Source organism: Cyprinus carpio, chromosome A1 (assembly GCF_018340385.1).
Source record: "Cyprinus carpio isolate SPL01 chromosome A1, ASM1834038v1, whole genome shotgun sequence".
NCBI lineage: Eukaryota > Metazoa > Chordata > Actinopteri > Cypriniformes > Cyprinidae > Cyprinus > Cyprinus carpio.
The window spans coordinates 39,052,020-39,068,211 of record NC_056572.1 but is presented as its reverse complement, the minus strand read 5'-3'; the positions used below and the strand labels follow the sequence as shown (position 1 = coordinate 39,068,211).

At 41.0% G+C, this 16,192-nt stretch overlaps 3 protein-coding genes across 3 annotated transcripts in view; 1 reads left to right on the top strand and 2 right to left on the bottom strand.

Moving 5' to 3' along the window:
* The window catches only part of eri2 (ERI1 exoribonuclease family member 2), a 95,436-nt gene that overhangs the window by 66,117 nt on the left and 13,127 nt on the right, over positions 1-16,192 (bottom strand). The gene's annotated exons all lie outside the window — the stretch shown is intronic.
* LOC109081406 (cytochrome P450 3A30-like) lies at positions 3,345-10,501 on the top strand. Its single transcript, XM_019096393.2, has 13 exons — positions 3,345-3,490; positions 3,599-3,692; positions 3,940-3,992; positions 4,260-4,359; positions 4,697-4,810; positions 5,173-5,261; positions 6,771-6,919; positions 7,003-7,133; positions 7,299-7,386; positions 9,108-9,268; positions 9,349-9,575; positions 9,820-9,982; positions 10,058-10,501. The coding sequence occupies exons 1-13, from the start codon at positions 3,420-3,422 to the stop codon at positions 10,172-10,174; spliced, it is 1,557 nt and encodes a 518-aa protein (XP_018951938.1). The 5' UTR covers positions 3,345-3,419; the 3' UTR covers positions 10,175-10,501.
* LOC109081395 (axin-1-like) lies at positions 11,614-14,697 on the bottom strand. Its single transcript, XM_019096382.2, has 6 exons — positions 13,800-14,697; positions 13,656-13,725; positions 13,397-13,492; positions 12,894-13,033; positions 12,080-12,202; positions 11,614-11,995 (listed from the first exon to the last, which is right to left on the bottom strand). Exons 1-6 carry the CDS (start codon positions 14,573-14,575, stop codon positions 11,794-11,796), a joined length of 1,407 nt encoding a protein of 468 aa, XP_018951927.2. The 5' UTR covers positions 14,576-14,697; the 3' UTR covers positions 11,614-11,793.

Genomic DNA, 16,192 nt, shown 5'->3' with positions numbered 1-16,192 from the left:
TTGAGTTAGTGTTGAGTTAGAGTTGAGTTAGTGTTGAGTTTGTGTTGCGTTAGTGTTGAGTTTGGTGTTGAGTTTGTCTTGAGTTTGTGTTGAGTTTGTGTTGAGTTTGTGTTGAGTTAGTGTTGAGTTTGTGTTGAGTTAGTGTTGAGTTAGTGTTGAGTTTGTGTAGAGTTAGTGTTGAGTTTGTGTAGAGTTAGTGTTGAGTTTGTGTTGAGTTTGTGTTGAGTTTGTGTTGAGTTAGTGTTGAGTTTGTGTTGAGTTTGTGTTGAGTTAGTGTTGAGTTAGTGTTGAGTTTGTGTAGAGTTTGTCTTGAGTTAGTGTTGAGTTTGTTTGAGTTAGTGTTGAGTTTGTGTTGAGTTAGTGTTGAGTTTGTGTTGAGTTTGTGTTGAGTTTGTGTTGAGTTAGTGTTGAGTTAGTGTTGAGTTTGTGTAGAGTTAGTGTTGAGTTTGTGTTGAGTTTGTGTTGAGTTAGTGTTGAGTTTGTGTTGAGTTTGTGTTTAGTTAGTGTTGAGTTTGTGTTGAGTTAGTGTTGAGTTAGTGTTGAGTTTGTGTTGAGTTAGTGTTGAGTTAGTGTTTAGTTTGTGTTGAGTTAGTGTTGAGTTTGTGTTGAGTTAGTGTTGAGTTTGTGTTGAGTTTGTCTTGAGTTTGTGTTTGAGTTTGTGTTGAGTTTGTTGAGTTAGTTTTTATTTCATTATTCATTAGTTTTTATTTAGTTATTATTTAGTTAGTGTTGAGTTAGTGTTGAGATATAGTTTTGTGTTGCGTTAGTGTTGCGTTAGTGTTGAGTTTGTGTTGAGTTAGTGTTGAGTTAGTGTTGAGTTTGTGTTGCATTAGTGTTGAGTTTGTGTTGAGTTAGTGTTGCGTTAGTGTTGCGTTAGTGTTGAGTTTGTGTTGAGTTAGTGTTGAGTTTGTGTTGAGTTTGTGTTGAGTTAGTGTTGAGTTAGTGTTGAGTTTGTGTTGAGTTAGTGTTGAGTTTGTGTTGAGTTAGTGTTGAGTTTGTGTTGAGTTAGTGTTGAGTTAGTGTTGAGTTTGTGTTGAGTTAGTGTTGAGTTTGTGTAGAGTTAGAGTTGAGTTTATGTTGAGTTTGTGTTGAGTTTGTGTTGAGTTAGTGTTGAGTTTGTGTAGAGTTAGAGTTGAGTTTGTGTTGCATTAGTGAGAGTTTGTGTTGAGTTAGTGTTGCGTTAGTGTTGAGTTTGTGTTGAGTTAGTGTTGCGTTAGTGTTGAGTGTTGAGTGTGTTGAGTTAGTGTTGAGTTAGTTTTGAGTTTATTTAGAGTTAATTTAGAGTTCAGTTAGTGTTGCGTTAGTGTTGAGTGTGTTGAGTTAGTGTTGAGTTAGTGTTGAGTTTGTGTTGAGTTAGTGTTGAGTTTGTTGAGTTAGTGTTGCGTTAGTGTTGAGTTAGTGTTGAGTTTGTGTTGAGTTTGTGTTGAGTTAGTGTTGAGTTAGTGTTGAGTTAGTGTTGAGTTAGTGTTGAGTTAGTGTTGCGTTAGTGTTAAATAAGTGTTGAGTTAGTGTTGAGTTTGTGTTGAGTTTGTGTTGAGTTAGTGTTGAGTTAGTGTTGAGTTTGTGTTGAGTTAGTGTTCATTCATCTCGTGTGTGTAAAAGTCTTATCAGAGATCTTTAGTGTCCGTCCATTCACAGGAAATAGCGTACTTCTGTGTGGTAAAATAAGGCGGATATTCATTAAGTAATAATCGGCTGAACAGTGTAAAATATTAGTGCTCATGAACACACACACAGTGTGGCACAGCGATCCGCACTACCTTTACATAATTATATTTATATTTACATGATAGTCATTATATTAACACGATGCGATACATTTACGTGCTAGTGACATTTACATTTACACAATCATGGAGGAATAATACACAATAGAGGAACAAAAACAATCAGTCAAAGAGCCAAACAATAGTCGTAATATACAATACAAGGTTTATTAGACAGCTAGATTAGGAAGAAATGCTGAGAACTTTGTTTGCAATTCCTCGGGAGAAAAAATAAATGAGTCAATAGTTTCATACAGAGTAAGAGTGAGGAAGACACATTTCTGCTGAGGAGAAACACGAGACTCTGTTCGTTCTCCGTTCAGTGCTGTCCAGAGCAAACTATTACTCAGAGCCATCAAATAGATTATCCCTCATATTCGAGGGAAAGTGATATAAAAATTTAAATAATAAGAAAAAAAATAAAACACCTGGTTTAAAGCAGGAGTTCTGACTAGAACAGAGAATTAACACAATATCCAGCTGCACAAACATAGCCACTATGTTAAGACCATGACAGAACTACAGTCGTGGCCAAAAGTTTTGGCAGTGACATGAATTGTGTTTTGCAAAGTTTGCTGCTTCAGCTGTTGTGAGGTTCATTCACACTGTTTCTAGATTATTGTGTAGAGTGATCAGATGCATGTTAAAGGATGAAGCTCCCTTCCAGTTGTTTGGGACATCTGGAAAATCGATTGTTCAGAGAAGAAAAGGTGAACGCTGCCATGAGTCCTGTGTTGTGCCAACAGTGAAGCATCCCGAGACCATCCATGTGTGGGGTTGCTTTTCAACCAAGAGAGTGGGTCTCCCATAATTCTGCCCAAAAACACTGCCAGGAATAAGGAATGGTATCAAAACGTCCTTCTTCCAACAATCCATGAGCAAATTGGTGATGATCTGTGCATTTTCCAGCATGATGGAGCACCACGTCACAAAGCAAGAGTGATAAAGAAGTGGCTCAGAGATCATTACATTGAAATTTTGGATCTGTGGCCAGGCAACTCCCCGGATCTCAATCCCATAGAGAACCTTTGGTCAGTCCTCAGAAGGCAAGTGGACAAGCAGAAGCCCACAAACTGTGATCAACTCTGAGAACTAAGACAATAATGGATCGCCATCAGTCAGGATTTGACTCAGAAGCTAATATCCAGCATACCAGAGCGGATCGCAGAGGTTATGAAGAACAAGGGTCAACACTGTTAATATTCACTTTTTGATTTTTTTGCCAATAAAAGCCTTTTAAACTTATATGCTTATTGTTTTTCAGTATACCATAGAAACATGTGGGAAAATAATCTAAAAAACTGAAGCAGCAAACTTCAAAACACAAAATTTATGTCACTGCCAAAACTTTTGTCCATGACTATAGTGTGCCCAACGTGCAGCTAAACAACGAGTAATCAGCCTCACTACTGTACGGTGTGATGTAACTCAGTCTCAGCAGTTCTGAGCAGTCTTTAGATGACTATGCTGTCCGTCTAGTCTTTGGCTGATTATGTAAGGGCTCTGATGGTGCTGCCGTGAGTGTGCTCAGAGGTCAGCGTGAGCTGTGTTTGTGTTCAGAGGTTCGACAGAGTCTTCTCCACTGGTTAATGTGTAATCTGAGAGCAGAATAAAGCTGCAGTGCTTGTAGTCTGAACGTCCGGAGCAGACACCATGAGCTACGTTCTGTTCTTCTCCGCTGAAACATGGGCTCTGCTCATGCTGTCTGTGATGCTTCTGTATGTGTAAGTGACCTGAGACACCCTGTTAAACCCAGTAATTAGTTCTATTTCTGGAACTAGTTCTGAGAAGAGTCTAAGCTGTTATTCATATGGTTCTGATGTCATTTCCAGATATGGATCCTGGCCTCACGGTTTCTTCAAGAAGCTGGGCATCCCGGGTCCCAAACCCCTTCCATTCTTCGGAACGATGCTGGAATATAGAAAGGTGAGTTATGAATCTGATATTGTGTTTAATTTGGACGTTTTGATCTCTCTGTTCTCTGTCAGACCATCTCGACTCGTAGCGCAGGTTTGAAGATCCGCTCGCTTTAATAAATGAATCGAACCTGTACCTGGGTGTCTCTACTTTAGCTTCATTACTTTTCACAGTCTTCTGAGTGTGTCACTGAGGACTCTTTGCATTTGTCTCTGAATGTGTCTAAACGTGAACACATCTGTCTCTGCTCTTTCAGGGGTTTCATAAATTTGATGTGGAGTGTTTGAAGAAGTATGGACGAGTCTGGGGGGTGAGTGTGAGACTAACAGATGAACTCCACAGAAATGAAACAGAACTGATTCAGATGTGAATGTCAGTTTGAAATGAAATGACAAACATGTTTGAAGGTTTAACACTGTCTTTATGAGATCAGGAATGAAGAATCAGAGCAGAGGATGATGGTCATTATGAGATACTGAAAGTGAATCAATTGTGCAAATTCTGGTGAAGTCATGCATATAATGAAGTGAATGATTCTTCTGAATTGAATGTCAGTATTGTTTGTGTTTCTGGCAGTATCTATGATGCGAGGCAGCCCGTTCTGTGCATCATGGACCAATCCATCATCAAAACCATCCTGGTTAAGGAATGCCACTCTCTCTTCACCAACAGAAGGGTAAAATCATCCTCTGAAACTAAATCAGCCTCATCAAATACTGATTTGATCTACTGAGAACACAGAATGATGGACCAGGGTGATGGTCAAACAAATGAGATGGGAGGTTATATTAAGTTATATTTGCTCACAAAGCAAGAAAATGCAAGCAATTTTTTTCAATCACCATGTCCACTTTGGCGCTTTACAAAACACAGGGGCATTTCAGCAGAAAATGCAATCCTTTCAGTTCAAATAATAATAAATATGAATCATTTGAATGTTTTCAGGCTGCTGGATCAATGTGTGTAAGTGCTTGTGTCGTCGTTTTATCTCCGTTTGTCCTCTGAACCGGCAGAACTTCGGTCTGAACGGGCCGCTGTACGACGCCGTGTCCATCGTTGAAGACGACGACTGGAGGAGGATCCGCAGCGTCCTCTCGCCCTCCTTCACCAGCGGGAGGTTAAAGGAGGTGCGTGAGTCTGGAGTCACTCACACAGACATGTCCTCTCTCATCTGATCCCTCAGACAAACCTGCAGTCATCGGAGAGAGAAACCCAGACTGGAGCTGAGCTCACTGATGCTTTATTCTGTTATCTTTATCTGTATCCTTCTTAGGTTATAATAGATTCTATCAGTTAATGTGGCTAGTTATTACATGAAAGCAGTAATATTATTACAGTACTGGCAAGAGTTCAGCTCAAGATGTAAAATTACTCATTTGAACTACAGAATGATTCATGCTGAGGAGGAAGTGTGTGTTTGATATTAAAATATCACTGTCACCTGTGTGTAATCATGAGGATGATGATATACTGCCGTTCCTCGCTCTAGATGTTTGGCATCATGAAGACTCACTCTCACAGTCTGGTTGATAATCTGGAGAAGACAGCGACGCGAGGAGAAGCCGTGGATATTAAAGAGTGAGTCGCACACTCGAGAGTCTCACATAATATCACACATAGCCTCTCGATATCTGGATAGAGAAGAACAGAGCTGACATAGTATCACTGTCATTTATTACCAGAGCAAAGGTGTTCAAATACCTCAAAAATAATGTTTTATAAGCTCCCAGGCAGCGGTGGAGACAGGATGCTTTCACAGGGGAGGCACAGAAATCTTCATTACTTCAATATATAAAATGTTGGATTATAAAGTACTGGACTGTTTTAGTTTAAGTAATTAATCTGTGCTTCAATGTAACTGAGATAGTTGTGAATTAGATCAAGTAATACTGAGTAAATATGGCGATTGCTGTATTATTCCTCACCTGCAGGTATTTTAATAAAGGGGCTCACTATAGCTTTATTGCTCAGTCAGCTGGGTTCTGGTTCTCAACACCACAAAAGCTTGTTCTCCATCACTGTATACTCATGGATGAGATAACTACACAGTTCAAAGTTTAGTCAAATTTCACTGAATTTTATTTAATCAATGAACTCTGGAAAAGTAAACAGTGAATGTTTAACATTCTATTAGCTGCCAAAGTAAATTAATTGCAGGTTTTATCATACCTTAATTGACCTCTGTGCAAAGGAAAAGGGAAAAAACCCGTTCTCGTTTGAATCTCCACGTGCAGTGTGAAAAAGGCACATAAATGCCAGAATGGAAAACAAGTTATTTTATTTAACTATGGTTTCATTTTCGACTTTACAAATTTACAAAAAATTAGTACAAGTGCACTGTTGTGAAAGTTTTACTGACATGTAGCCAGAGCCGATCCTCCTTCTGCGCAGAGCATGCTGAGTAGGGCCCCCAAAACACCAGGGGCCCCAGATCTCAAAAAGTATTTAGTTTTAGTTTCGTGTTTAATGTTGGCCAGCGGTTATGAACACATGAATGTTCCTTTCTTTTAATTGGGGGGCGCTGTCACCCTTTCTGTGTAACATCCAAACCAGTCAAACCGTGTAACGTGACTGTCATACACACTCCTGCAGCTCTTGCTCGAGACTAAAACTAGTTAAGTTCACACTGAGCTGCGGAGAGACACTGTTTCTCAAGCACTTTCTGTGTCCGCGATCCGAGACGGAGTGGAACATGGACAAATCTAGGCTACTTTGAGCTTTGTATGTGTCAAAATGTCTGTCTCGTGAGTTTTCACGAAACACTGTCAGTTATGTCTTTAGTGAAAGTCAACAGTTTGAAAAGTAATCGCACGCTAGTCAGTGTCTGTGCATCACGTGACAGCATCCTACTGTATAAACCTGCTGCTGTCTGTCATTAATGTTAACCAAATGAGAGAATTAATCACTGCTCTTTACTGGATGTCATAAAACTTTGTTATGAATCAATTTATGTTTAATAAATTATATGGTGAAGTCTATGCAGTGGTTAACATTACTTTATTCAGTTTCTGTATAGTATGCTATAACAGGCTAAATTGTTTACATTTAGCCTGTAATAGCCCCTTTTGCATGTCCACATGTGTGCAGGTTCTTCGGGGCGTACAGTATGGATGTGGTGACCAGCACGGCGTTCAGCGTCGACATCGACTCTCTCAACAACCCCAAAGATCCTTTTGTGACCAACATCAAGAAAATGCTGAAGTTTGACTTGCTGAACCCTGTGTTCCTGATCAGCGGTAAACACTAGTCCTGTCAGTTCAAGTGTAGCACACTTTGTGAACAGACTGTTCTTTAAGACCCTTTTCGATTTCTTCACCAGCTTTATTTCCTTTCATCACTCCTGTCCTGGAGAAAATGGATTTCGCCTTTTTCCCGACATCTGTGACCGATTTCTTCTACGCTGCCTTAAAGAAGATCAAGTCTGAAAGAGTGGCCAGCGACCACAAGAAGGTACGACAAACACTTCACACGAACAACGCCAAGGTCATGGGTTCGATTCCCAGGGAATGCATTAACTGATCAAAATACATACGTTTGATTCAGTGTAAGTGGCTTTGAATGAAAGCATCCTCCAAATGCATGAGCGTAAATATAATCGCATGCATCTTCCTGCAGAAGCGAGTGGACTTCCTGCAGCTGATGGTTGATTCTCAGACAGAAGGGAAAACTGAGCATGGAAGCAGCGAGGAACACACAGAGAAAGGTGAAGCATCTTAGAGAGTTAAGATCTTGTACACTCTAAAAAATGCTGGGTTAAATATAACCCAACGCTGGGGTTAAAAAGGGACCAACCCAACAGTTGGGGTTGTTTTGACTCAGCAGTTGGCAGAGGTATAAAGTCCAGGGGTCAGAAAGTAAAAGCCCTGTCATATGCTTATTCCACCCATGAACTCAGCAAGCTGTTTTTTTCTAACCAGAGGAGAACCAAGTCATTCCTTTCACATCACAAACGAGTCTCGAGTCAGATCCCAAGTCCTCAAAGAGTTAAAGTTAATGAGATAATTAAGTGACTAATTAAATGAAGATTGTGCATTAGTGATGAACACCTGCTGTTAACAATCAACTTAACAGAAGAAAAGAGAAACACAAGAACTACAACTGACTCCAGGCACAGCCTTGGATGAAATATACTGATTTATTTCTTTTTTTTAAAAGCACACAAGATGCCACCATAACTGTGGTCAAGGTTTGCTTTAATTAGTCTCTTGACCCCTTTTAATAACTCAAAGTAGTTGGTTTCTAAGCAATTGCAATATTGTTTCACAGCAAACATTTGTGCATTGCTGAATCAAAAGCTTGAAGTAGCAGAGTAACTTGTGATTTCTGCTAATAACTCATGGTAAATAAACATCATAAAGCGGTCTCTCTCTTTGGTTTATTGTTCAGGTACTGTATAACTAAAAAAAAAAAACTATTAAACAAATGCCACCTTAATGTGTCAATATTGAATAAAAAAAAAGCTATGTCAGCTCAGGAATTTAGCCATGAACATTTATCATACTATCCTCAAGAGTGGTGACAATAATTTTTCATACTGCAGTGCATGATGGGAGTTTTTACTATGGTGTTACCCAGCATTCATTGCATCATGAAGCATTTTGTTGATTGTCACCATTGTTGAGATTGGTATACTGGTTCTTGATGTCTCTCTGTGTCTAAATAGTATAGTAGTTTGTTTTTTTTTTGGTGTATTATATGTATATATACACACACATATATACACACACACACATATACTTTTTTTTTTATTAATTCACTATATATTTTAGAACAACAGTGTTCTGTAGTTTCACATAGTTCTTAATGCAAAACCTGAACATGAAAATGGAAGTAAGTTATTTTAAATGAAATCAGGCCATTTCATGAGGCTTGTTTCATCACATATAAACAGCAAATATCTCATCATTGTAAAACACCCCATGCATTTCTACAGAGAGAGAGATCTAGCGCAACAAGTCAAGGGTCAAGAGCACAACTAAATCAAACACTGATCTCCATGATGGTGGCATCATTTTAACCAATAAAACATCAACATCTGATCCTCTGTAATTTCCAATAACAGCATGTGTTCATCATTAATGCACAATCATCATTTAATTAGTCACTTAATTATCTCATTAACTTTAACTCTTTGAGGACTTGGGATTTGACTTGAGACTTGTTTGTGATGTGAAAGGAATGACTTGGTTCCTCCTCTGGTGAAATCAGCTGCTGAGTTCATGGATGGAGCAAAAATATGGCAGGACTTTTACTTTCTGACCCCTGGACTACCCACCTCTGGTCAAAATAACCCAACCGCTGGGTCAAAACAACCCAACCGCTGGGTTGGTCCCTTTTTAACACATCACAGCCAAACATCAAACCCAGCAAAACCCATATCAAACACTATTTGAAGAAACGTTCCTCACAGCGTGTCCCACGCAGGTCTGAGCGACCACGAGATCCTCTCACAGTCCATGATCTTCATCTTCGGCGGCTACGAGACCAGCAGCAGCACTCTGTCCTTCTTCTTCTACAATCTGGCAACCAACCCAGAGGCCATGAAGAAACTGCAGGAGGAGATCGACCAGACCTTCCCTAATGAGGTAGAACTTCAATGAAACCGTCTCACTGGGATCAGTCTGATGAGTCTGAGACTTTAACCGCTGACTCCACTGTGTTGAAGGCTCCGGTGGACTATGAAGGCGTCATGAACATGGACTACCTAGACGCGGCGCTGAACGAGTCTCTGCGGCTGTTCCCCATTGTTGCTCGACTCGAGCGCGTCTGTAAGAAAACGGTGGACATCAACGGCCTCCTCGTCCCTAAAGACGTGGTGGTGATGATCCCGACCTTCGCCCTCCACAGAGACCCGGATTACTGGAGCGACCCGGAGAGCTTCAAACCCCAGAGGTTTCACTCATCCTCCGAGTCTGTTAGGGTTAGGCAGCAATGCAGTCTATTTAAAGCTATGAACACAACGTAGAACAAACAAGCTTTCTGACACAAAAACAATCAAGAGTTTTGATTAAATGAACAGTCCAACAGCACAAAAACATGAATTTTTCTACTAAAAGCTCAAAATCATTGGTTCTTTAGAGTAGCTGTCTGTACAGATTCCTGTAATGAGCAGAAGTGACTCTTGCCTCATTCTCAGGTTCACTAAAGGCAACAAGGAGTCAGTGGACCCCTACATGTTCATGCCCTTCGGTCTGGGGCCCAGGAACTGCATCGGGATGAGGTTTGCTCAGGTGAGCATGAAGCTGGCCATCGTGGAGATCCTGCAGAGGTTCGACGTCTCCGTGTGTGACGAGACTCAGGTGAGCAGACGGATCCTCCTCACCATCTCACAGGAGATTCCTTCGTTCACGCTCACCTTCTCTTGCTCTTCACAGGTTCCTCTGGAGCTCGGCATCAGCGGTCTCCTGGCTCCCAAGGACCCCATCAAACTCCAGTTCAAGCCTCGGAAGCTTTTCCTCTCAGAAGATATCTGTAACAACAACACATCGTGAAGCAGCTCTGCTGCTCGCTTCTCTCTCAGTCCGAGGAGAAGCTCTAATTGGTCTTTTAAAATAGAAGAGCAGACGTAGTCTCTAGTCTTCAGTGAAGAGGAGGATTCTGGGGGTCTTTCAGACTGAGAGGTTCAGTAACTTTACTTGTAGTGAATATCAGACAGATTCTGCTGTCGACTGAGACACCGCAAACAATAATGCCATGAGATTCAGATTTAGGGAGTTTATTTTGATTGAGAGAACAAAAAATGAGATCAACCTTTAAGAAAATGATATGCAAATGAGACATTCTATGGAAATATGAAATAAAATGTATTTTAAAAAGTCTGCAGAAGTGTATGAGACATTCCCAGCTCACCTCCACATACTTCCATCTGCACAAATACACATCTCCAGTACTACTTCAAATTAACACACCAGACAAAATAACTTACGCTAACCACAAGCACATAAACATGATGAATAACGCAGCATCCTCTGACACACATTATCAGTCAAAAATATTTCCATGAACCTTTTCTAACATCAAGATGTTAAGTCAGTATATACACATGTGAATGTGACCCACAGTTTCTCAACGGCCACCAATTCCTGCAAGGGTTTCACCATTTTTCATTTCCTTTTAGTTCTTTTTTGCCACAGTTTAAATGGAAAAATATTCCATTTTACAATGAAGATGGCTCATAATCAGGCTTTATGACCCTTTATTTTTAACTTCTTTAACACCACGCTTTATTAACCACACCTCAGGAATGTGTTAATGACCCAGAACCATTACCATAACTAAACTAATATAGCTAGTCCTCTTAAAACACATTATGGCCTGGTTTCACAGACAGGGCTTGGGTTACACCAGGACTAGGCCATAGTTCAACTGGGACATTTAAGTGGCTTTTATAAATGTGCCTTAGATAAAAACACTTCTGATCAATGGCACTGACAGATTTTAAGATCAGTCCATGTGAGTTTCTTTCAGTTAAAACAGTGTTTGAGTCTGGGACTGGATCTTACTGATCCTAAACTTTTCAACGACAGTGTATATAATTCATAAAAAATATATCATAATATTTCTTAATGATAATAACAGTGTATGGAAGCAACACTCCAGAGCAGAATACACAGATGATTCGTAGAGAGTAAGAAGAGATCTCTGAGGTGAGAAACACACGCAGGTTCACAAAAACACCATCATAAATCAGTAACAATCATCAAATAAAATATAAACACTTAAAAAACAGTTCATATTTTGAATTCGTTTTTATTTTTATATATATATATATATTTTTTTTTATAAAGTTTTATAAATTAAGACATTTTTGTCATTTCTATTAGTTTATTTTGTTCAAATTATATTAATATAGTATTTAAAAATAAAATATCAGTTTTAGTTATTTTAGTATTTCAAGTTAAATTAAATTAAAATGAGATTAGAGATTAGCAACTAGCTGAACCATAATAAGAATGTTAATGTATTTATTCAGTTTATTTGTGGATAATACTGTAATATGACTGTAGGGTGATATTGTGAAGAAACTATCATCAAAGCACACAAATGAATGACTGTTTATTCAAAAGCAGCAGACTGTAAAATCTTCACTAAACTCAACCTCATATTGAGTTCAAACAGACAGACTTTGTTCAGAACAGTGCTTGTGTTCAGAGGTTTGCGGTCGTTGTTTTGAAGTGTTGGTCCACTCGGTCATTCTCTCCACTCTGGCCATGATTTTGTGGTCAAACGTGGGCAGGACGGCGTCGTCCTCTCGGATCTCCTCATGAACCGCTCCGCAGTCGAACTCAGCGCTCGCTCTCTTGAAGAAGAACCTGCTGGAGCGAGAGACAGATGAGACAGATCCCTCATCCAGAGGAAGGCATTGACTCCTGCGCTGATGAGAGCGAGCGTCTCACCTGAACGACCCCCTGCGCGTCAGCAGAGACTTAAAGAGACCGAGAGTGACTGCGGAGACCCCCTGAACACACGTCCTGTACGGGATCACCTCTCCATCATAACAATACACCACCGTCACACACCTGCAGACACACAGAGACCCTCAGAGATCAGGATGAGTTTGTTTCTTCATCAGATTTGTAGAAATGTAGCACTGCATCAGTGTCTCAGCAATGGATGCTCTGCAGTGAATGGGTGCCGTCAGAATGAGAGTCCAAACAGCTGATAAAAACATCACAATAATCCACAAGTAATCCACAGCACTCCAGTCCATCAGTGAACATCTGGAGAAGACAAAGATGAAACACATCCAGCATTAAGATGTTTTTAACTCAAATACATAGAGTCCATAATCATAATAACACTTCCTCCAGTGAAAAAGTGCATCTGCTGTTGTCTCTCACATCAAAATCCAGACACATATTTGTTTAGAGGTGTTTAAACGCTGCTTGATCTGTGCAGATTTCTCTCCTGATTCACACCAGAACACTTTTCACTGGAGGAAGTGTTATTATGGATTATAGACTCTATGTATTTGAGTTAAAAAACATTGTGATGTTTTTATCAGCTGTTTGGACTCTCATTCTGACGGCACCCATTCACTGCAGAGCATCCATTGCTGAGACACTGATGCAGTGCTACATTTCTACAAACCTGATGAAGAAACACACTCATCCTGATCTCAGATGAACTGAGGCTGAGCACAGTTCATCAGATTCTCCAGGTGTTTTGTGTGAAGTACTGGTGTAATCTGCAGTGAATGTGAACACTGACTGGTGTGTGTGTGCAGGACTCGTCTCGATGCTCTTCACAGTAACGTCACGTGTGTCTGACCGTGTGCAGTCCCTCTCCAGCATCTTTAGTGAATGGCACGATGAGAATGCAGTAGTGGCACTGGTGTCTGTCTCTTCTTCCTGTCAGAACAGGAAATGATGCGATTACTCACACAGGCTGCACCCAGCACTACTCCAGTATGTGTACACTGCTTTTGCCACAATGTGCATCACATAAATACAGCATCACACAATGCATTGTGTTTAAATCCTTGCAGTGTCCAGTGTGATGAAGTAACAGGAAGTGATGTCGAGATGAACAGCACTGAATGACTGAAGCCCTGCATACGTCACCAGAGAGAAGACTGACGCTTCACTGGAAGATCCAGTGATTGAACAATTCCGGGTAAACATTTTAAGCTTTATAATATAAACTCCATAAACAAAATACAAAGATCTGAAAATGCATGTGATGAGCTCTTTAATTCTGTGATGGTAACTCACCGTGTGTCTCAGCGCTGCAGGGCTTTGTGTTTGTGTCTGCAGCTCCTGCAGTCGTCTCATCAGCTCCGCTGCAAAGGTGTGTGGCGTCATCTTCCCCTGTCACACACACACACACACACACACACACACACCTGTTTCCTGAGATCAGCCACACACGTCTGGTCAGGCAGAAGGCTTACAGTGAACACAAAGATGTTCTTAAAATTCAATAACATGTTTTATTCATTTAATCATTTATTCTCACATTCGTTTCACTCACCGGTGTGTGTGGCAGGTGTGTGTGTCTCTCTGGTGTTCGCTGGTGTCGATGACACGCGTGACGCCGCTGCCTGTCGAGGGAAACACGTCAGTGGACATGACGACAGCGTGGAGGTCATCTCTCAGCATCTCACTTCTGTCTCACCTGCACTCCTGATTGCCTGGACGCTTCTGATTGGCTGCGCTGTGGGGAGGGAGGGTCTCTTTCTCAGGCCCCTCCCCCTGAGAGGGCGTGGTCTGGTGTCCTGCTAACCGTGTCTCTGGTGAGGGGTCAGCAGTCTGAGTGTGTTCCAGATACAGGTCTGACCGGAGGAACAGCGGGAACAGACGGTCCTGTAGCACCGCCTGCACCTGCGCATGCGCCTGCACAAACAGGGCGGAGTCTAGCCGCAGCTGCTGGATGCTGTCCCGTATGCCGCACCTGGTCTCGGCTGTGATCCTGCGGGACACGACTCCGTCACACAGATAGCAGCGGTACATGGCTCTGGCCAGTTTAAGCCGGCGCTCCGTGGCATCCTCGGGAACCTTCTGAAAGCCGCTGCAGGCGAACCAGAACTCCAGCAGCGGCGCGCAGCCCAGCGTCTGCAGGAAGCGCAGGAACAGAGCCGTGCCGTCGCGGTCCTCCAGCAGCGTGAGCAGCGTCTCGGCCCAGGGCTCGTACGGACCGTCCGGCGGCGCGCTGCCCTCGGGCTCGAACCCCAGATCCACATCAGAGCGGCGCACCGAGGCCACCGGAGCCTCCGACCAATGAGAAGCAGTCTTACTGCTGTAGACCCCGCCCTCACAGCCCTCCTCACCCGGCACTGGAGGACGAGGCGTGTCCTCGCTGAAGACCACGCCCACATCACCACAGAAACTCATGATGTCATCGAGGCTCCTGAAGGCTGAATCATATGAAAATATTAATATGTAAAAATTCATACAGTTATTGTAAAGTAATCATCATTTCCTGTTGCACAGTTCATATTTCAGAACAAGCATAAATCTTCTTGTTTTTTACGCCTTTAATTCATTTTTGTTTAATTTCATTGTACATTTTTACAGTTTCTTGTCCAAATTTTAATTTTATTAGATTCGTTTTTATTATTTGTTAAGTCCATTTGCACTTGCATTATTCTTTGTTTTATTTTTTAGTCAGTTTATTTGCAAAGTGCTTTTCACAATACACATTGTTTTATTGTATTTGCACTGTGTTTTGGTATTACAGATTTAAACTGAATACATACAAATAGACCTTTTTTTTATTTCGAAAGATGTAAAATGTGTCATAATTCCTGTCAGAAACCTATATTTGTAAATTGTTTTTAAAAAACGCAACAGTTTGAGTTGATAATGTCACGAATTAATAACGCAGAGCTCCGATTACAGGGAATTAAACACTGAATCATCAGCACGCAACATCTGATGTTTTCTCATCACATTTCTTCAGTCAGCATGATGAACATGATCAACTTTATTCACCCACAGACAGAAAATCAAATAACGCTTTCTCTCGACTTATAATGAAAATATCCGTGTAGGTCACAACATGAGGTAAACATTACTATGAAATGTTTATTAAGTCCAAAGTAATAAGATAAATAATATTACACCAAAAGAGATTTAGACTCGCGCACATCCTCTGAGACTCTAGATCTCACAGAAAAAACAATAGCTCTCAAAAACACCCACAACAACAGCCCCCCTCTCACACACACACACACACACACACACACACACACACACACACCTGCTCGTCGTTTTTAAATATTATGTGCTGCTTTTCATTTTCTTACTTCTTTTTGTCAGATTTGTTGGTTGCAAATTTTATGAACTTTTGATTAGATTTTATTGTGTACTTTTGCTGTTATTTAGTTTTATTTGTTGATATTATTAATCATGTTTCCTGCTTTTATTTTTATTTACTTATTAAATTAATTTAAGTTTTTTTTACTTAACGCATGTCATACTATTTTCACTATTAAATCTCTCCATATAAAGAGTGAAGGAGAAATCAAATCACGTGATATAAGCAGTAACCTCATTTCTGAAGAGTAACAGACAGGTGTAGTTTGAGTCTGAGCGCTGTAATGTGTTCTGTTCTGTTCTGTTCTAGTAACTCTTGCGTTCATTCTCACAATCCTTCAACATGCAGAGAGAAGTTTGTGCTGCTTCCTCTCTTCAGCATCCACAGACGGATCTTCCAGAAATCTGTCCGTCTCAAGGAGGAAGAGGAGGAGGAGGAGGAGGGATGTTAAAGGTCACACCACACGCCATCTGACTCACTGTAGGAGCCCGACCTCAGCTGACACACACACACACACACACACACACACACACTCACACACTCACACTCACACACACACACTCACACACACCATCAGTCTGAGACACACTCTCTCACTCACACACACACACGCACGCACACACACACACACACACACACAATCAGTCTTAAGACACACACACACACACACACACACACACCATCAGTCTTGAGACACACACACACACACACACACATACTAAATACACACTAACCCTAACAGTAAGTAAAAG